The 21,725-nt window shown below is 41.1% G+C and overlaps 2 protein-coding genes across 6 annotated transcripts; one reads left to right on the top strand and one right to left on the bottom strand.

The window, feature by feature from the left end:
• The first annotated feature begins 785 nt into the window (after nucleotides 1-785).
• Nucleotides 786-6,933, top strand: LOC107797024 (filament-like plant protein 3). 5 transcript variants are annotated; one of them, XM_075228366.1, is made up of 5 exons: nucleotides 786-858; nucleotides 1,704-1,875; nucleotides 2,874-3,054; nucleotides 3,786-5,473; nucleotides 6,407-6,933. In XM_075228366.1, the coding sequence occupies exons 2-5, from the start codon at nucleotides 1,750-1,752 to the stop codon at nucleotides 6,542-6,544; spliced, it is 2,133 nt and encodes a 710-aa protein (XP_075084467.1). In that variant the 5' UTR covers nucleotides 786-858; nucleotides 1,704-1,749; the 3' UTR covers nucleotides 6,545-6,933. The 5 variants fall into 5 exon arrangements, with proteins under 5 accessions (XP_075084467.1, XP_075084465.1, XP_075084464.1 ...); XM_075228364.1 differs by having other exon boundaries at nucleotides 799-1,060; XM_075228363.1 differs by lacking the exon at nucleotides 786-858 and adding an exon at nucleotides 1,273-1,550.
• A 160-nt stretch (nucleotides 6,934-7,093) lies between these two features.
• LOC107808875 (rubisco accumulation factor 1.2, chloroplastic) lies at nucleotides 7,094-8,854 on the bottom strand. Its single transcript, XM_016633437.2, has one exon. The coding sequence runs from the start codon at nucleotides 8,800-8,802 to the stop codon at nucleotides 7,438-7,440; it is 1,365 nt and encodes a 454-aa protein (XP_016488923.1). The 5' UTR covers nucleotides 8,803-8,854; the 3' UTR covers nucleotides 7,094-7,437.
• Between the last annotated feature and the right edge of the window lie 12,871 nt (nucleotides 8,855-21,725).

The following is a 21,725-nucleotide window of genomic DNA, read 5'->3' as shown; positions in this document are numbered from 1 at the left end:
GGATTCCCACAAGAAATCTGGCGAACTCCTTGCCGGGAAAATTCAAGTTCCTCTATTTTTATTTTTACCCGTACATCTCTCTTTTGCAGCAATAATAAATACCCAATAAAATAACATATAAACAGAAATGTAAATGAAACAGAATTTAATCTGAACCCACTGAATTTACAGTGTTTCCTTAAGGAAAAGCCGAAGCCGAGCCGAGTGAGCGACGGCGACGTCGCGAGGCTTGCCTTCTTCTTAACTCTTTAAGAGCTAGAAGAAGTGCAATTGTGTATATACTCATCCAATCATAATCTTTTCCTCTTCCAATATGGGACAATATCCATTTATCAAGGAGGAAACTCAAATATTTTCAACTTCTCTCAATTTCCCATTCACCCTCTTTTAAGCTATATTTAAGCTTAAAAACCTATAAGTATTAATGTAATAAAAGTTCTATGGTTATGGAAAAAAAAATAGAGGTGGCGAATGCGATGATAAGTGAAAATAAAAATGGTGGAAGTCAAAATTTTCTTTTGGAGGTGGCAAAGAGATATTGTCCTTGAAGCATGTATGATAATGGTGATTTTTGACAATGGAGGCAAGAGAAATAACAGAGAAAGAAAGGAGAAGATTGAAGAAATTGAAGAAAAAATTAATTTTAGTGGTAAAAAATATTGAAGCGCGTGTAGGTTGTGATATTTTAAGAGTAAATTTATTCTATTTAAAAATAAATAGGACTGAAAGTTTAATTAGTTAAAAATCCGGTTATAGTTAAGGGTATTTGTACCTTTTCATTATGTATATTAAAAAAAATAGAAGGAGAGAAGTGTAGCTAAGGCCTAAGGGTGTGAAAGCCCTCTCGCAATAGTCGTGGTACCCACTATGATGAATTATTGTTTATACCTTTGAAAACTCTGCATAATCCATGCGCGGGAATAATCTTTTAATTAAAAGTATTATTTGAGAGAAAAACCAAACACAAAAAGTCAATTGTTTTCTTTGGATTGATTGAAGAAACAATGAAAGCAAAGTAGTTTTTGTCTTCACTCACCAGCACCTCCAATTGAAGTTATTGGTATTATATATTTAACAACTAATAGCGAAATCAAATCTTTTTCTATGAGAAATATTGAAATGTTTATATATTGCGACGCCAACAAGAATTACTTTGTTGTATGTTTTTGAGGACATTTTTTATATATTGTATTTTCTGTTCAAAATTGATGAAGCTTCTGTAAATTCAACTGAAAGCTTGACTTTTTATACCTGCCTTTTTTTTTTTGGGGGGGGGGGGGGGTGTTGCTGGTCTGTTAAGGTAGCTTTTTCTGGTGGGTCACAATCTCTTTCAGTTTTTGTTGTGATTTGGGTGTTATCCCCAAAATTGCGCTTTTATTTTTTGCTTTGGCTTTCACACTAATTATTACTTATAGGGAATGGAAAGGCACATGAGTTGTTGAAACGATTACATTCATGGGGTCCAAAATGGGAAGCTTATCTCAAATTTTACTTCTTTTGGGGGTTTTGAAATGACTCCAACTTCAAAGTGTTAGGTAGTGACTATTGAGGTGTGAATTCTAATCAAAGTTAAGAAAAATCCCCTCATCTTCTTTCCATAAATGTTCAGTACTGAGAATCATGGATTGGGGAATAATTGGTTTTATGGTTCTTGAGTATTATTGGTGATTAATTTGTAGTTTGTTTGGGATATGAATTTACAGGAATATTAGTATAGTTAAGAGGAATGAGGAGGTAATTTTCTTTTGGATGGACCGGCGGAGTTGGTTGTGGCGGAGGAAGGCATCGGAGAAGAGTCCGAGTGGCAGTGGTGAAACTGAATGCTCTTCTGTTGGATCCATTTCTTCCCATTCTGAGAGGTTCTTTGATGATCAGGTCAGATTCATTTTCTTCCTCTTATTCATTATCTTCCAAATGATTCCATTCCTTGTCTTCTTCTTTTTTTGGGTGATCAGGGGTTTTCCCCTTTCTAGTATTTGGTTAGGTAGCTGAAAACTTCTTTTGTAAAAATATACTATAATTTAGGCAAACACTATGGTAGACGAAATGGGTAAGGGCAGCAGGGGCTGGTGGTAGGTCTTGCTTTAGTAACAACAACAACATACCCACTATAATCCCACATAGTGGGGTCCGGCCGGAGGTTAGTGTGTACGCAGACCTTACCTAATAAAGAGGTTGTTCCCGATACACCCTCGGCTCAGGAATAGGTCTTGCTTTAGTCCACTTGTTAAGAAGAAATGTATCACTTAGCATTGATATCTCAATGCACTTTCCTATCATGGAGTTCAACTTTTAATAGCTGCTTTGGGTGCTAATCTTATTTACTGAATGTCAAATTTGTTGCTGCATGGCAGCCCTTGCTTTAGGGTTTTCAGTGGAATAATCAAGGTTTAGACAGCAAATTCTGAATGCTTGCGTGCTGTTGTCTAGCAAAGAGCCCAGTCAATAAATATTATACCTCACTCTATACGCGGAACGCTCTAAGCACATAAGACGTACTAGGTGACACATTTGTAGAATTTCAGTACGCAGTGGTTGAAAATCATGGCTGAATCCACATGTGGTCTATGCATGATTCATAGGGTGCTCGAATTACATGGACCTGATTCCTTTATGTACATACAGATGCATCATTTTTATAATATTTAGGAACAAGAGGTATATGATATTCTAATGCTCTTTACCCTGCTATTGCTGTAACTTTTTCCCCACACTTCTGCTTTTGCTGAAAATAGAAAGAGGGAGATAAAGTACGTTAGAAAAATACTACAAAGGAATAATTATCGTTTTAAAGACGGAAATGATACTGAAAATTAGTGTAGTGAACTCCTGGTTTGTGCTTACTGATATGGATCTTTTATTTGTTTCGAAAGGCTCTTCAAAATCATCACACTCAATCACCTGAAGTCACATCTAAAACTGCTCCCAGCGATGAAGAACTTAATGAAACTGTCAAGACTCTGTCAGCTAAATTGTCAGAAGCTCTTGTGAACGTCCGTGAGAAGGAAGATTTGGTAAAGCAGCATGCAAAAGTAGCCGAGGAAGCTGTCTCAGGTAGAACCTTATTTCCTTGAAGGCGAATCTTATGCTGGAACTCATTCAGCTATTTTACTAGTTCTTTTTAATACTAGTCGTTGACAATACCAGTATGATTTTTGGTCCTTCCTCCATATTTTAATAGTTAAAGGACATTGAAAAAATTAGCCAATGTTGCTATTACTGTTGCTTCTGATTTTATTATTGTAGTTGAGTTCAACATTATGTATTATCTATCATATTAAGGGTCTGGGGCTTTTTGCACAAGCATGAATCATTGGTTGACTCTTTATTTACAGTTTTTCTTGAGGAAGATATGTTGTAGTTTTTTGAGTTTTCTATTTACTTGGGCTATGCTATATCAATGAAGTTTAAGGATTCATATTCAATGAATTGGTTGTGCAATTTGCTATGTTGCTCGGACTCTCCGAAAATAGCGCCGGGTGCGTGTCGGATTCCCCAAAAGCAGTGTATTTTTTTTGGAGAATCCGACACAAGTGCAGCAGTATTTTGGAGAGTCTGCACAATATAGGCAATTGGAGATCCAAGCTCTTTTGCAGCTTGTGCTGACATTTGTTTAATTCCAAAGAGTTGAAGTCAAATCCTAAAATGGAACTTTTAAATAGTTGAAGTCTGAAGTGAAGCAGTTAATAGTTTTCGCATAATTGATTGAACATGGTATATAATGTCTGCCAGTGAGGTCTTTGCTTTTTTGACATTTGTTCTGGTCAATAATTTTATTATATAAGGATGGGAGAAGGCTGAAGCTGAAGTGTTGATCCAGAAGAGACTAGTTGAGACGGCAAACCAGAAGAACTCAATCCTTGAAGAGCGCGTCAAACATCTTGATGGAGCACTTAAAGAGTGTCTAAGACAGCTTCGACAGGCAAGAGAAGAGCAAGCGCAGAATGTCCAGGTCGCTGTAGCCAAGACAAGTTGTGAGTGGGAGTTTAGGAAGTCTGAACTTGAAAATAAGCTTGTTCAGCTCCAGTCTCAACTGCAAAGTTCTAAAGCCGAAGACAGTAACGTTCAAGATCTTCAGCGTAAGCTTGAACATGCAGAGAAACAGAACTCAATCCTCAAGCTTGAGCTTGTTTCTATATCTGAGGAGCTCAAACTAATGACATCTGAGAGAGATTTAAGTACTCATGCTGCTGAAACAGCTAGCAAACAACATCTGGAGAGTATCACGAAGGTGGCTAAGCTTGAAGCAGAAAGCCGTATGCTCAAGGCATTTGCTCGGAAAAGATCAGCAGTTAATGACCACAAGTCTACTGCTGCTTCCTCAGCTTATATTGAACCTTCTGCTGATAGTTTGTCAGATACTGGAGAACGGCTGTCTACAGCAGAAAATGATAGTTGCAAAATCAGTGGTTTGGAGCCAAATAATTATGACCAGAACGGTTCTTACTTCCTGTCTTCTGCTTTAGTTTCTGAATTGAATCAATATAAACATGAAAAGCCACATAGAAGAGACCTTATAGCATCATCTGTGGAGATAAATCTGATGGATGATTTTCTTGAGATGGAGAAGCTTGCAGCGCGTCCTGATATAGTGAGTGAAAGCAGCAACGTCAGAGGAGCTCACATCGGTGAACCTATTTTAAAAACTGAACGTAGAGCCATAATTAGTCAGACAGCTGAAGCGGAGAAGTTGGCAAAGATGGAGGTGGAGAAATTGAAACTAGAGAAGGAATTAACTGAGTGTCAGGGCGAGCTTAAGATATCTAAAGAACAATTAAAAGAAACAAAGGACAATTTAATTGAGGTAAAAGCTCAGTTATCTATGGCAAATGAAGCAAGGAGAAAATTGGAGCCTGAATTCAAGGCTACTATATCAAAGCTTAAAGACTTAACAGAACATTTGCAGAAAATGGAGGCTGAGATTGTGGAGCTCAGAGCACAGTTATCTGTGGCAAATGAAGCAAAGAAGAAGACTGAGGCAGAAGTCGAGTCTGCCAACACTAGGCTCAAGAATTTAGTTGAACGCTTAGAAGAAGCACATGCTGATGTAGCGGAATTCCAAGCTCAGCTCATTACAGCTAATGAAGCAAAGAGAGCTGCTGAGGTTGAAGTTGAGGCTACCAATTTGAAGCTTAAGAAATCAGAATTTCGCTTGGAGGAAACTGAAGTCAAACTTTTAGGGCTTCAAACTCAACTAGAAATCGTGGAAGGAATGAAATCTGGAGTTGAAGCCGAACTTGAAGCTACCAATGCAAAGAAAGATCTAGCAGAGTCACAACTTAAAGCCATTGAATTCGAGCTGCAAACATTGCTTTCTAAAGTTGATTCTCTTCAAGAGGAGCTTTGCAAGGAAAGTGCTTTGCACCAGGAAACTGCTGCAAAGTTGCAGAAACTAGAAATCGATAATTCAATGATAAAATCTGCATCCCAGCTTCAGAAAGCAACTATTGTCGAGGAATTTAAGATCAATAAGGTTAGTTGCCAAAATATTTCATTATTCAACCCCCTTGTGCATAGCTTAAAAGTTCTAACAGATTACTTGCTAATCAACTGGCAACCTGTTGCTAAGCGCTGACCCTTCATTTCCGTAGTTCTTCTTCTAGAGGAGATCAAAGAAAGATCATATTTTTATGCTTAGCGACGGTTAAAGAGAAAATTGGTTATCATCATGCTTAGCGACGGTTAAAGAGAAAATTGGTTATCATCATGCTTAGCGACGGTTAAAGAGAAAATTGGTTATCATCTACATTCACTGTTACTTTTAGTGGCAGAGAATGTGACCGTACATGAGTACTTTAGGATAATGGGAGGCTCAAAAGACGTGTGAGAGTTGAGATTGAAAGTGGAGTAAAAGGTTAACTTAATACAGAACATGCTTTGGCTGCATTTGGTGTTTCAAAACAATAAAAAATGAATGTGAGAACATCTCTTTTATTGTCTAGCTCCTAAATCGTATTAAGGTTGTCCTAAGAAGTCAAAATTTTCAGGAGAGCAATTAAGTTTTCTTAATGACAAGACTGCTTCATAAGTTATTCTGGTTTTCTGTTACTTGTAAGGTAAAAACGACAGTTTAGTCAGCAGGTTCTTGAGGACAACTAAAACCCAGTTTTACCTTCAGATCATACGTAGCAGTAGCGAAGCCAGGAAATTCAATAAGGGTGTTCAAACCCTTTGCCATGCTGCGCAAGGATGTTCCGATACTTTAGGTCTCTTCTAACTAGTAAACTTTTTGTAGAACAGCGCTAAGATAAGACTTACATTAAGGGGGTAATATCAGTGGCATTGGTTTTATGTTGCATGCACAAATTTATATTGCAGAAACCCTTGCCAATGGTTGTTCTGTAACTAACAATATTTGCTCAGTGATTCCTCATATTTATGATCCATCTGTTATGTGCATGTCCAGGATAAACAAATGGCAATAGCAGCTAGTCAATTTGCAGAGTGCCAAAAGACGATCGCTTCTATTGGTTGGCAATTGAAATCCCTTGCTACCATGGATGATTTCTTGATTGACTCAGGTGAACCATTGCTGATACAATGATACAATGACATTCCCAAAAGAAGGTTTGGTTCAAACATACTGACAACAGGGTCAGTCACCTTTAAATTAACAAATTCTTGGCTGAAGGGAAGCTGAACGTCGAAGATTAAAATGATATGTATTATGCAGCAGAAATTCTGTAGAATTCAAGATGGAACAATTGGATAACAGAAAGTTGTAAAGCTGTGAAAAAGAAAATCTTTGGTGCCATTAGTTAAGTGCTTAGTCATGAACTTATCAGGTAGATAAATTCTTCTTTTTTTGTTAATAGTCATACCATGTACTATTGAGCGATAATAAGTGCTTATATAAACTATAAGGTTCCAAATTCACTGTAATGGAAGTTCACCAGAAAAGCAGGTCTTCATGTATGTCATTCAATTCAATTATTGCTTGACTCTTGTCTCATTATTAAATGATTAATATTTTTTACAATATTCTTATATATGGGAGTTGAAGTTAAGAACTCAAATTATATAGTTCTGAAAACTTAAAGATAAAAGGTTGGTTTGCTGGTTATATGATGTAATGTAATTTGTAAGAGAAGAGTTTGGAACAAGACAAATGGGAAATTTTATTATCATCTTAATTGTAGTACAATTCATATCTTCAATTACAATTCAAAATTGACTACTATTGGTGGTCTTTAACTGCAAGTGAGCTTAAATGGAATCCTGAATTTGTACCCTCTCTGTATTTGCTTCTAAATACTAGGTAATATAATAATGCCAAGTGAACAAAGTTTGTGTTCAACTAGTCAATCTTACCAAATCTAGCAGTGAAGGCTCAAAGATGAGCTTCAACTTGTCTTCAAATGAAAATTGCAGTGATATCCAATTTTCTGCATTGACAATATACAGCAAAGGCTGCATTTTTACAAGGCATTCTTGAATTTAATCCCAATCTTCTTCACCCAATTGATCTTCATTTTCCCACTTTGGTGGCCTAACTACTATAAGCACAATCCCCAAGCTTTGTTCAACCCCTCTTTTCTTCAAAGTAGAACCTCTTTCCACTTTCAATCCCTCCTCATTGCTCCCATTGCCACCATCAACCACCAAATAAAACCCGTCCTCCGACGCCACTTCTGTCCTTCCCCTATCCGCCACTACCAAAACCGGCTCTTGCTTGTACTTGCTCTTCTCCCTCCACGGCAAAAAGTTCCCGCTCTTGAACGACACTGCAACTCCACCTCTCTCTAACCCCGCGATAGGTTGCCATCCTGGCAAAACAACCCATCTTCTCCAATCCTTCTCCGCCTCCACGATACCAAAATCCCCCACGCCACCACATTCCCATGGCGCCGCCTCCACCTCCACATCCCTCCCCTCCGCCTTACAAACAGGCAAAACCACTACAATCGTCGACTCAGCTACTTCCCCTAACTTCATTCTCACCAAAGGCACTGTCACCCCATCATCTTTTACACTCTCTTTAGCAACCTCATTACCTTCTAGCTCCATTACAAGCAAATTCCTCGCACTTTCAGACTCAGCAACTTCTAAAGCCTTCTCCATTGACGACCTCCTCAAATCCTCAGAAGCTGCAGCAGCATATTCTTGAGCTAATCTAAAGTACATGAAAGCTAAACAATCACCAGGAGAATCACCATGAAACTTATCCCAACCATACTCCACACGTCTACGCGGATAATCTTTAATTGCTCTAGCTAAATCTTGAGCTTGTTTTGCATCAAATCCATTCTTCACTAAAAAAGTTGCAGCATCAGCTCGTTGCCTAGCACTAAGCAAACGAATTTCATATAATAACTCAGCACCTCCAGATTCAAAATACGACAACGTTTCTTCGTCCAAAGCAGCAGACTCAACAAGAGAGTCACGAACTTGGGCAGCAACTACCAAACGATTCTGATCAACTCCAGTAAGGCCAGTGATTTCCTCAAGAGTTGAAGGAGTGAAACCTTCTCTTGTTAAAGAAGGTATTAAAGGAGCATACTCATACCAAAGGCCAAGGCGGTTAGCTAAAACTTCAAGCTTTGAATTTGTGTCTAGATTGCGGAATTTGGGTGGGAGAAGTGGAGGAGGAGGTCTAAAAGGCTGATAAAGTTGTTGCTGTTGTTGTTGTTGGGTTGAATATTGCTGTTGTTGGCCTGAGGAAGGAGGAATTATGAGTGCAGTTATGGGTTTTGGATTGAGATTTGGTTTATGGGTTATGGAGGGTAGGGGGTGGGGGTGGGTAGGGAGAAATGGGGTGGAGAGAGATAGAGGTTTAGGGGAGTTTACAGTGAGAGAAAACATGGTTGAGGAGTTGGAGATTGGGAAGAACTGAAGAAGAAACTATCTTATCTTTGTGTGATATTTTTGAGGGAAGGGGAGATGGCAAATGGATGTGTCTTTATCTTTGTTTTGGGCTTTCTTCTGGACCTCTGATATTTTCTACTTTATTGGGCCTGGGCCTATATGAGAGCCCAACAACAAAGTTGAATCACAAACCATATAAATCGGCTGGACATGTTAGACTTCATATCCTATCCTCTGGGAACCTGGCGAAGTGCATTAGTAGCCACTTTTAAGCCTGCTATTTAATAGATACCTATAATTTGCAATGTATTTAAATATTAGTTAATTTGCCCAAATTTCAGGACTAAGTATCCTAAATTTTTGAGCTGTTAATTTAAAATTCAGGACTAGGTCCAAACCGATAATTTAAAATTCAAGACTAAGTGCTTTAAATTTCTAAATTGTTAATTTGAGGTTTAAACTTCAAGACGCCGCGTCCTGAAGTTTGAGTGAATTGGCTAATATTTAAATATATTGCAAACTATTGATATATTTTAAACAACATACTTAAAAGTGACTATCTCCAGCTAAGGGTGGCAAGTGGGCCGGTCCAGGCCCGGGACCGAGGGCCAAACGGGCTAAACGGGCCAGGATCGTTTGGCCCGATTTTAGCGGGCCTGGGCCGGTCTCGTGGGCCGGTCCTATGATTTAGGCCCGTTAGGCCGGGGACCGTTTAGCCCGCCAGGGCCCGGGACCGGCCCAGTCCTTTAGCGGGCCACACGGTCCCAACGACTATTTTTTTTTTAAAATAAAATATTGTCGTTGGGCTGTCAAAAATAGCCGTTGGCTATTCATAAAATAACCATTTAACCTCCCCCCCTCCCCCCCAACTTTGTTTTAATCCCAAACTTTTTATAATTACACTTTTTCCCTATTTTCAACTATAAATACCCTATCATTATTTTATTTTTTGTTACAAAATCATCAATCTATCACAATCTCTCTCTAATTTATTTCTATAATTGCTACTATTTCTTACTTTATTGTTACAATTTTTGAAACAATTGTGAAGTTGGTGAATTGAAGTCTTCAACGATCGATATACTATATATACATCTTATATACTATATATATTCGATATTAAATATTGAATATTAAAATTTAGGATGTTAAATAAAATTTAGGTCACAATTCTATAATAAAATTTACAAAGCATTGCCTTAGATATTTTTTTTAACATCCTTTTGTCTCTAATATCTATTTAATTTTTTTTTAAAAAAATAAAATATGTTGGACCCACTTAGCCCACTTAGCCCGTTTAGCCCGGGACCAAACGGTCCCGGTCCCGGGCCGGTCCATACAAAAAGCCCGTTTAGGCCCGGGCCCGTTTAAATTGGGACCGGCCCGGGACCGTTTGGACCGGCCCACTTAGCCCGTTTAGGCCCGGGACCGGCCCACTTGCCAGCCCTATCTCCAGCATTTATAAGGTAAGGGTAAGGTGCGCGTACACACTACCTCCCCAGACCCCATTTATGGGATTACATTGATTTTTTTTGTTGTTTTACTTAAAAGTGACTATCTGGTATCATTTCTACAGGGAACCTCTTGTTTGACCCATAACATTTTGATATTGAACTCGCTTTTCAGCCCATAAACAATTGAGAAATGTATATCTTTAGCCGCTTTAGAAATAATAGCTTATATATATATATATATATATATATATATATATATATATATATGCACACACACACACACAAATACAATTAATTTTGACCAACCGACCAATTTTGTTTTTTCCCCTAAACAGTTTGCGGTAGATAAACTTTGAGGCCCATATCCTTTCTAATTCGGGTGGTGCACAAATAGCCACTTCTTAGGACCATAATTTAAAATCTATCCAAAATATATAAATTATTTAAAGTTTAGCTATCTCAAAATCAAACTTGAGACTAGTGGGGAGGCACCTTTGATATTTCTTCGCCGGAAAATTAGGATGTGCAGATAGGTAAAATTTTCTTTTTAATATGTGTGTATATATATATTTATTTATTTACTTTTTGACTTTTCATGGGAGGCACCTTCTTCTTCTTCTTGACTTTTCATGTATTTACTTTTTTTATATTTCGACTCTCTTTACTGAAAATCCTTTCTCTACCACTGTTTGAGACCATGTGCTTGAAGTTTTAACCTTGAAACCATTGGGTATGAAGGTTTAAATTTATCTTTTTGAATGTTTAATCTTCTCTAGACTTTATTCTTGAATACCAACTTGGTTAATATCTTTTCACTCGTGTAATTTATATTTCCTTTGTATTTGTTTAGTTTCTTTTACGCTGTTGTAGAATAGTTGATGGATCTATACTCTAACCATCTTTCATATTTTCTTAATTCATCACCTTTTAAACTGTAAAGATCTCTAGAGAGTTTTGCTAAGTTCTATAAAAGTACGTATGTTATTGCATTCTACTTCTACTGTGACTTTTATATGACATTTAAAAAAATTACCGAAAATTAATCGAACCGTACCGATACCGAAGAGAAACCGACATGACTGAGACGGTTTTGTATGTGTGGTCGAAATTGAATTTTAGGAAGTTCGGAGTTGATTCGGAAGGAAAATTCTCAATTCGGAAGTTTTGACTAAACGATCTCGGAATCGAGATTTGAAGGTTCCAATAGGTTCGTATGATGATTTCAGACTAGGGCGTATGTTTGGGTTGAGTATCAGGTGGTCCGGGAGCACTTCAACATTTATTGTGGAAAGTTGGCATTTTAAAGGTTTTAGAATTTTCTAAGTTTGGTTTGAGGTAGACTTTGATGTTATTGATGTCCGTTTGGGATTCCGAGTCTTGTAATAGGTTCGTATTGTGATTTGTGACTTGTACGCAAAATTTGGTGTCATTCCGAAATATTTACGTGTGATTCAGATGCGTTCGACGAAGGATGGAGGTTTGAAAGTTAAGAAATTGAGTTTGATCCTTAATTCTTGGTTTCGATATTGTAATTTGTGTTCTGAGCCTTCTTACAAGTTTACATAGAGTATATAAACTTGTTAGAATGATTGAACGGGGTTCTTTGGACCTCGGGTGAATTTTGGGGTGGTTGCGGATCGCTTTTAGGCCTTTTAGAATTACTGATAACTGGTGTCGAAGGTGTGCTATGAAATTGCGGAGGTCTGGGCCGCGATCGCGAAGAGTAAAGTGCGATCCAGGCCTTGTGAATCGCGATCACGGAAGGAAGGGTCGCGATCGCGTAGAAGGAATTTCTGCTGACAGTCGTCTGATTTCGGGAGCTTATATCTTGCAATTTATAAGAAATTTTGAGATGATCCAAAAATAAAAGTTATAGCCCTTTGAATTTAGTTTTCAGAAAATTAAACAATTTATCATTTAGAATTTTGTACAAAGAGTTATGGCCATTATACCGAAGGGTGTCTGTGAAGAAAAAAATAAAATTTGTACATCGCGATATCATGATTTTGGCCGCGATCGCAAGGAAGGAAATGATGCTGGAACTTTTGTTAACCGCGATCGCATGGGTAATGACCGCGATCGCAAAGGAGGAGTCCTGGTAGGTGTATTAAATATCTAATTTCGGGAGTTTGAGCTCATTTTCTTCACTTTTAAGTTCTTGGAGCACATGTGGGGAGATTTGGGGCGATTCTTGAAGATAATTTTCGCCATATATCATGAGGTAAGTTATTACTATTTGTTGTAAGTTAAATACATGGATTATATTAGATTTAAACATGGAATTTTGGGCCCGAGGGTTGTTTTTATTGACTTTTCGAGCGGAGTTGGAAATTATTGTAAATTGATTAATTATAAGCATTGGAGTATATTTTAATTGATTTGCACATTGTTTTACTAGTTTTGGATCGTTTGGCTTTGAGTCGAGAAGATAGAGAGGCATTGGAGTCGGTTATGGAACTTCGGAGCGAGGTAAGTCTCCTGTCTAACTTTGTGAGGGGGATACTACCCCCCTAATGTAACGACCCGATCGTTCATTTTCCTTTTCAGATCCCCGTTCCCCTAAATAAGACTCCCCGTATGTGCTATTACTATTTTATGACTTGCAGAGATGGTTAGTTCGGGAATTGGAAGGGTGCGGGTTGAAATCGGAACACTTGGTTCTTTAAGGTTGGTTAAAAAGGGCTAAGTTTGACTTGAGTCAATATTTTGAGTAAACGACCTCGAAATCGGAATTTGTCGGTTCCAACAGGTTGGTATAATAATTTAAGACTTGGCGTATGTTTGGATCAAGTTTTGGATGACCCGGGAGCATTTCGACGCTTAATATTGGAAGTTGTCACCTTGAGGATTTTAAAGTTTGTTAAATTTGGTTTGGAGTAGGTTTTTATGTTATCGAGCTCCGTTTGGGATTTCGAGCCTAGGAATAGTTTCGTATGGTGATTTAAGACTTGCATGCAAAATTTGAAGTCATTTTTAAGTAGTTTAAGTATGTTTCGGCACGTTCGGAGTAAGTTGGAAGAATTTAAAGTTCATAAGTTGATTCTATTGGTTTTGGGTTGAGATTCTTAGTTTTAATTTTGTTTTCCGTGTTCCGAGGGTGCGAGCGAATCCGTTTTATGATTGCAAACTTGTTGGTATGTTTGGACGGGGCCTCAAGGGCCCCGGGCGCCATTCAGACGATGCGCAGAGGTCGATTAGCCTTGGGTGAATAGCTGAAGCACCCAGCTTGTGGCGCAATCGCATCTGTGGAGGGCCAACCACAAGTGCGAGCTCAGAGAAGCGGCCCAAAATGGGTAGCCCAGAAAGCGCAGATGCGGGACTTGGCGCGCACCTGCGACCGCGCAGGTGCGATGAAAGCAACCGCAGAAGCGGCAAAGACGCAAGTGCAACACTCGCGTCGCAGAAGAGGTCCCGCATAAGCGAGTCAGTGGTCCGCAGATGCGGATGTAGGCCAACTGGAGAAGGGCTGCATCTGCGATGATATTTTCGCAGATGCGGAGCCGTAGAAGCGGCTGCCCCTTTGCAAAAGCGAAAATCGCTGAAGGCAGAATGGTCCATTTAATGCGGGACTTAGGTTATTTTGGCTCATTTTCTTTCATCTCTTGGGCGATTTTGGAGCTCTTGGAAGGAGGTTTTCACCTAGCACTTTGAGATAAGTAACTTTCATACAATATGAGTTTAAAACATAGATTATGGGTAGATTTTAATATGTAAAATTGTGAAATTATGAGTTTAGATAAATAACCCTAGGTTTTGATAAAAATGGGATTTACCCACGAAAATAGTTATGGGATTGAGTGAAAGTTATATATTTGAGTTCGTGAGGTTATGGGTAACAACTTTCTTTAAAAATTTTCAGAATCCGAGCATGTGGGCCTTGGGGGAGGGGGAGGGAGGGGAATTTAGGAATCCTTCAGTTGGGGTTGGGTAATCACTCTAATAGTTAGAATATGGACTTTTGAACATGTATTGATTAATTTATACAACCTTTGAATAGTTTCGGATTGTTCGGCACCGAGTTGAGGCTTTAGAGTAAATTTGAGGCCGGAAAGCGAGCTTTGAGATAAGGTAAGTCTCTTGCCTAACCTCCTAAGAGGGAATTTACCCCATAGGTGAATTGAATTAATATTTGCTTATATTTGTGGGGGCTACGTACGCACGAGGTGATGAGAGTCCGTATGTAGCAACTAATTATACTTATGTCCGGGTAGTTTAGGACCCAAATCTTGAAATACTTGTCATGTTTGCACTCTACTTGTTAATTAAATTGCCTAAATTATATTGGAACTTGATAAAAGAATTGCAAAAGCCCGAATTTCACTTACTCGAGTTTTAGGCGGGTTACTTGGCCGTGAATGGAAATTATGCTTCTTTGTATATTAGCCTCGTAATAACTTTTAAATCGGATGTTCATAAAGTATCCTCTCTTCTTGTGAAGCGGGCCGAACGCCTCGGCAGTAGAATAGATGCATCTATGGTTCGTGTCACATGACCCTCGGCAGTGTACACATTATTTTGGATCGGGCCGTACGACCTCGGCATAAATCGTGCTTAATAACACTCAAAGCCTAACTATACTTGATATTATTTTATGGCTTGTGAGGTTTGATTATTAATGACAGGAAATTGAATTGGAAATTGCTAAATGTGAAAGAATTATTCATTCCTGCTTGTCATTGAGTTGTTATTGTTATTTGCATAACTCATGCTTATTTAGAATCTCTTTATTATTATTGTTAGCCCATAGTAAGTGTCGATATCGACCCCTTGTCACTACTTCTTCGAAGTTAGACTAGATACTTACTGGGTACATGTTGTTTATGTACTCACGCTACACTTCTGTACTAACCGTGCAGAATCTGAGGCAGGTGCATCTGGCGGTCCTACCGACGCACATCCCAAATATCCCGAGGCCTAGTGGTGAGCTGCTTCCCGAGCGGTCCTGCAGCCCCTAGAGCCTCTCTTTTGTATTTTTATTCTGTCTACTTTATTTCGGATAATAGTTAAAGTTTTGTATATTCTACTAGTTGCTCATACACTTGTGACACGAGGTCCTGACACACACACTAGTAGACTTTATTATTTTGAAGCACTTATATTACTATAGTTGCCCCTTAATTGTCTTTGTTTCATTTATTGAATTTTCCACTCCTAAATTTCTTATTAAATAAAATTTAATTACTTGAAAACTTATTAAAAGAGAATTGACATGGTTTAATTCATTGTTGATTTGCCTAGCGGTGACGTTGGGCGCCATCATGACTCAGTAGAATTTGGGTCGTAACAACATGGTATCATAGCGCTAGGTTCCCGTAGGTCTCACAAGTTATGAGTAGGCCCAATAGAGTCTTGCGGATCGGTGAGGAGAGGTCCGTGCTTATCTTCGAGAGGCTATAGGGTGTTAGGAAACTACTCTTTCTTTATCTCCTATCGTGCAGTCGATGTTGTACTAAGTATCTTTCTCTTATTCTCTCATAGATGGTGAGAACGCGCGTAGCGGATGTTCCAGACCATGGGGGAGCTGCTCCCCCTATTGCTAGAGGCCGAGACAGATGCCCAGTAGAGGACGTGGACATCCCAGAGTTGCTCCAGCTATTCCAACAGTGGATCCAGTAGAGGATCATATTATTGAGGAGCAGAGCGAGGTGCCTACCGCAGAGCCAGCCCCAGTGGATTTCATGTCCGCGCCGGGATTCTAGGAGGTCATGGGACATATGCTGCAGTTCATGGATTCTATGACCAAGGTTGGTTTATTTCCAGCAGACCCAGCCACATCTCAGGTGAGAGGGGGAGCACAGACCCCTATCGCTCAGGCTCCAGGGCATGCAGTTGATGTATATCAGACCCCGGGCGCGCTACCCGTGGGTAGAGCTCAGCCAGTTGCAACAGCTATACTTGAGCCCAGACCAGCTGCGGCCTTCGATCCGCAGAAGCTATTGGATAGATGTACTAGGCTACATCCTCCTGTCTTTGGGGGTGAGTGGCATGAGTACCCTCAGGACTTTATTGATCGGTGTAGGGACAGACTGCACAACATGAGGATATTGGAGTCCCATGGGGTGGATTACTTTCCAATTGGAGGGCAGGGCCCGTAGGTGGTGGCAGTCATATCTTCTAGGCAGACCAGCAGATTCTCCTCCCATGACTTGGGACCGGTTCACCCGTATCTTTCTGGATAGGTATATTCCACCCTCTCATAGGGAAGAGTTACGGTTTCAGTTCGAGCAACTCTAGTAGGGTCAAATATCATTGACTTACTATGAGGCGAGATTCTCTAAGTTGTCTCGCTATGCACTTATGATACTTCCTACTGATGCAGAGAGAGTGCAGAGGTTTGTTGCGAGTTTGCATTCAGGTATCCAGGCCACCATAGCCTGAGATGGGGACTTCTTACGAGCTAGTTGTAGAGATAGCTCGGAGGATCGAGGGAGTACGTCAGCATAGCCGAGAGCAGGTTATGAGTGATAAACGGTTTCGATATTTTGGAGAGTTCAGAGGTGCCCCGGCTGGGGGCATAAGTCAGTTTGTGAGGGGTCAGTCTAGCAGGACCACCTATCCAGCACCACCGCCTCCTCGGGGTGCTCCAGTGCGACCTTATCTCAGCGCCATGTCAGAGAGTTCCTACCGTTCACCAGCTATTCAGGGTTCCTCTAGTGAGCATTCAGGCCATCAAGGTCAGCAGTCCACCGTACCGAGGGGTTGTTTTGAGTGCGGGGATCTCAGTCATGTACGGAGGCTCTGCCCCAGACTTCGGGGCAAGGCAGTGTAGTAGGGTCAGCAACCTATGATTCCAGCACCAGATGTTCCACCAGCCGTTCGACCGCCCAGAGGCAGAGGGTAGGTGGGTAGGGGCCATCCTAGAGGCGGAGGCCAGTCAGATGGCACTCCAGCTAGGTAATATGATTTTTCGGCCAGACCAGATGCAGTGGCCTCTGATGCCATGATCACATGTATTATTTTTGTTTGCAGTAGGGATGCTTCAGTACTATTTGATCCATGGTATACATATTCATATGTTTTATCTTTGTTTGCTTATTTCCTGGGAGTTCCTCCCGAGTCCTTGTGTACTCATGTTTATGTGTCCACTCCAGTGTGTGATTCTTTAGTTGTGGATCGGATCTATCGGTTCCTTCCTTATCTCCTGTATTGTTACTTTCTGTGGTTATGAGACCCGAGCGAATCTTCTATTGCTCGATATGATCGACTTTGAGGTCATCTTAGGCATGGATTCGTTGTCTCCATATCACGCCATCCTTGATTGCCATGCCAAGACTGTTACCTTGGCAATGCCAGAGTTACCTAGATTGGAGTGGAAGGGTTCATCTGTTAGTACATCTAGTCGGGTTATCTCTTTTCTGAAGGCTCGACACATGGCCGAGAAGGGTTGTTTGGCTTATTTAGCCTATGTTCGGGATACTACTACAGAGTCTCCGACGATTGATTCAGTGCCCGTAGTCAAGGAGTTCTCCGATGTGTTCCCTTCTGATCTCCCAGGCATGTCACCAGATCGTGATATTGATTTCTGTATTGATCTGGCTCTAGGTACCCAGCCTATCTCTATTCCACTGTACCGTATGGCTCCGAAAAAGTTGAAAGAGTTAAAGGAGCAATTTGAGGAGTTGCTAGCAAAGGGGTTCGTCAGACCGAGTGTATCACCTTAGAGTGCACTAGTGTTATTTGTGAAGAAGAAGGATGGGACTATGCAGATGTGCATTGATTACCGCTAGTTGAACAAAGTTACCATTAAGAAACAAGTACCCGTTGCCGCGTATTGATAATTTGTTTGACCAGTTGCAGGGTGACATGGTGTGTTCTCTAAGATCAAATTGAGATCGGGGTACCATCAGTTGATGATTCAGGATTCAGATGTTTCGAAGACCGCTTTCTGGACTAGATATGGCCATTATGAGTTTCTAGTGATGTCCTTTGGCTTGGCTTGACTAACGCCCCAACGACGTTTATGGATTTGATGAACCGAGTGTTTAGGCCATATATTGATTCGTTTGTCATTGTCTTCATTGATGACATTTTGATCTACTCACGTAGCATGAAAGAGCATGAATAACATTTGAGAGTGGTGCTTCAGTGTGAGTTCGAGGCAGCATTTGAGAGCGGGAACAAAAGCTATATGCTAAGTTCTCCAAGTGTGAGTTCTGGTTGAATTCGGTGGCATTCTTAGGGCATGTTGTATCAGGCGAGGGTATTAAGGTAAACCCCGAGAAGATCGAGGCAGTTCAGAGTTGGCCTCATCTTACCACAACGATTGATATTAGGAGCTTCCTAGAGTTAGCAGGTTATTATTATCGGTTTGTTGAGGGCTTCTCATCTATTACAACACCCTTAACTATATTGACCCAGAAGGGTGCTCCGTTCCGATGGTCTGGCGATTGCGAGACGTGCTTCCAGAAGCTCAAGACCGCATTGGCTTCAACACCGATGTTAGTGCTGCCTTCCGGTTCTGGGATATACACTGTTTACTGCAATGCTTCGCGCATTGGTTTGGGTTGTGTGTTGATGCAGGAGGGGCGATTTATTGCATATGTTTCGCGTCAGTTGAAACCCCATGAGAAGAATTACCTGTACACGATTTGGAGTTGGTCGCGATTGTTCATGCTCTTAAGATCTAGAGGCATTATCTTTATGGAGTGTCTTGTGAGGTTTACACCAATCATCGCAGCTTGCAGCATTTGTTCAAGCAGAGGGATCTCAATTTGAGGTAGCGCAGGTGGCTTGAGCTACTAAAGGATTATGATATTACTATCATTTATCATTGTGCAAGGCGAATGTAGTTGCAGATGCCTTGAGAAGAATGGTGGAGAGTATGGGTAGTTTGGCATTCATTTTAGCAGAGGAGAGGCCACTAGTTTTGGACATTCAGTCCTTGGGTAACATACTTGTGAGGTTGGATATTTCAGAGCCCAGCTGAGTTCTTGCATGCGTCGTCACTCAGTCTTTACTATTCGAGCAGATCAAGGCTTGCCAGTTTGATGATCTACACTTGTTGGTTCTTAGAGAGACAGTACTACAGGGTGGTGCCAAGGAGGTTACTCTCGGTGAGGATGGTGTTATGCGACTCCAGGGTCGCCTATGTGTTCCTAATGTTGATAGCTTGGGGGAGAAGATCCTAGAAGAGGCACATAGTTCTCGGTATTCTATTCATCCAGGTACTACGAAGATGTATCGCAACCTGAGGCAACATTATTGGTGGCGGCGGATGAAGAAGGACATAGTTGAGTATGCAGCGAGGTGCCTAAATTGCCAGCAGGTTAAGTGTGAGCATCAGAGGCCAGGTGGCCTACTCCAACAGATGGTTATACCCGAGTGGAAATGGGAGCGCATTACTATGGACTTCGTAGTTGGGTTACCGTGGACCTTGCGGAAGTTTGATGCAGTTTGGATCATTGTCGACAGGTTGACCAAGTCGGCACACTTCATTCTGGTTGTGACCACGTATTCTTCAGAGAGGTTGGCCCAGATTTATATTCAGGAGATTGTTTGATTGCATGGTGTACCTGTTTCCATCATATCAGATAGAGGCCCTCAGTTTACTTCGCATTTTTGGAGAGCAGTATAGAGCGAGTTGGGGACTCACGTAGAGCTCAGCACAGCCTTTCATCCGCAGACCGATGAGCAGTTGGAGCGGACAGTTCAGATCTTGGAGGATATACTCAGAGCATGTGTGATTGACTTCGGAGGGTAGTGGGATCGATTCTTGCCTTTGGCCAAGTTTTCTTACAACAACAGTTATCAGCCCAACTTTGAGATGGCTCCATTTGAGGCTTTATATGGTCGATGGTGTCGTTCTCCCATAAGATGGTTTGAGCCCGGCGACGCAAATTTATATGGTACTAATTTGGTGAAGGATGCCTTGGAAAAGGTAAAGTTGATTCATGAGCGACTTCGCACAGCACAGTCCAGACAGAAGAGTTACGCGAATCAGAAGGTGCATGATTTATCATTTATGGTGGGCGAGAAGGTTCTCTTGAAATTCTCGCCGATGAAGGGAATCATGAGGTTCGAAAAGAAGGGCAAGTTGAGCCCAATATTTATAGGCCCATTTGAAGTGTTGAGACGAGTTTGTGAGGTTGCTTATAAGCTTGCTTTTCCTCCTAGTCTATCGAGAGTTCATCCGGTTTTCACGTGTCTATGCTCCAGAGGTATCATGCCGATAGGTCGCATGTGTTAGACTTCAGCACGGTTCAGTTAGATGAGAGCATGTGTTATGAGGATGAGCCAATTGCCATTGTTGATAGGCAGGTTCGCCAGTTAAGGTCCAAGAAGATTTCTATGGTAAAAGTTTGGTGGAGGGGCCAACCAGTTGAGGAGGTGACTTGGGAGGTCGAGTAGGACATGCAAAGCAGATATCCACACTTATTCAGTAATCCAGGTATGATTCTAGACCGTTCGAGGACGAACGTTTGTTTAAGAGGTGGAGAATGTAACAACCCGACCGGTCGTTTTGCTTTCTAGATCCCCGTTCCCCTAACTAAGACTCTCCGTATGTGCTATTACTGTTTTATGACTTGCGAGAATGGTTAGTTCGGGAATTGGAAGGGTTCGCGTTGAAATCGAAACACTTGGTTCCTCAAGGTTGGTTTAAAAGGGCAAAGTTTGACTTGAGTCAATATTTTGAGTAAACGACCTCGGAACCGGGATTTAACGGTTCCAACAGGTTCGTATGATGATTTTGAACTTGGGCGTATATTCGGATCGGGTTTTGGATGATACGGGAGTGTTTCAGCGCTTAATATTGGAAGTTGGCACCTTGAGGGTTTTAAAGTTCTTTAAATTTGGTTTGGTGTAGGTTTTAATGTTATCGAGGTCCGTTTGGGATTCCGAGCCTAGGAATAGTTCCATATGGTGATTTAAGACTTGCATGCAAAATTTGAAGTCATTCTGAGTAGTTTAAGTATGTTTCGGCACGTTCGGAGTAAGTTGGAAGAATATGAAGTTCATGAGTTGATTCTATTGGTTTTGGGTTGCGATTCTTAGTTTTAATGTTGTTTTCTGCGTTCCGAGGGTGCGAGCTAGTCCTTTTTATGATTTCAAACTTGTTGGTATGTTTGGACGGGGCCTTGGGGGCACCGGACGCCATTCAGACGATGCGCGGAGGTCGTTTAGCCCTGAGTGAATAGCTGAAGCACCCAACTTCTGGTGCAATCGCACCTGCGGAGGGCCAGCCACACGTGCGAGCTCGCAGAAGCGATACAGTAGCCACAAAAGCGAGCCAGTAGATGCATAATCAGCCCAACATGGGCAGCCCAGAAACCACAGATGCAGGACTTGGCGCGCACATGCGACCGCGCAGGTGCGATGAAAGCAACTGCAGAAGCGGCTAAAGATGCAGGTGCGACACTCGCGTCGCAGAAGCGGTCCAGCAGAAGCGGGCCAGTGGTCCGCATATGCAGATGTAGGCCAACGGGGGAAGGGCTGCATTTGCGATGATATTTTCGCAGATGCGGAGCC

Source organism: Nicotiana tabacum, chromosome 13 (genome assembly GCF_000715075.1).
Source record: "Nicotiana tabacum cultivar K326 chromosome 13, ASM71507v2, whole genome shotgun sequence".
Taxonomy (NCBI): Eukaryota; Viridiplantae; Streptophyta; class Magnoliopsida; order Solanales; family Solanaceae; genus Nicotiana; species Nicotiana tabacum.
This window is presented reverse-complemented; position numbering and strand designations above follow the sequence as displayed.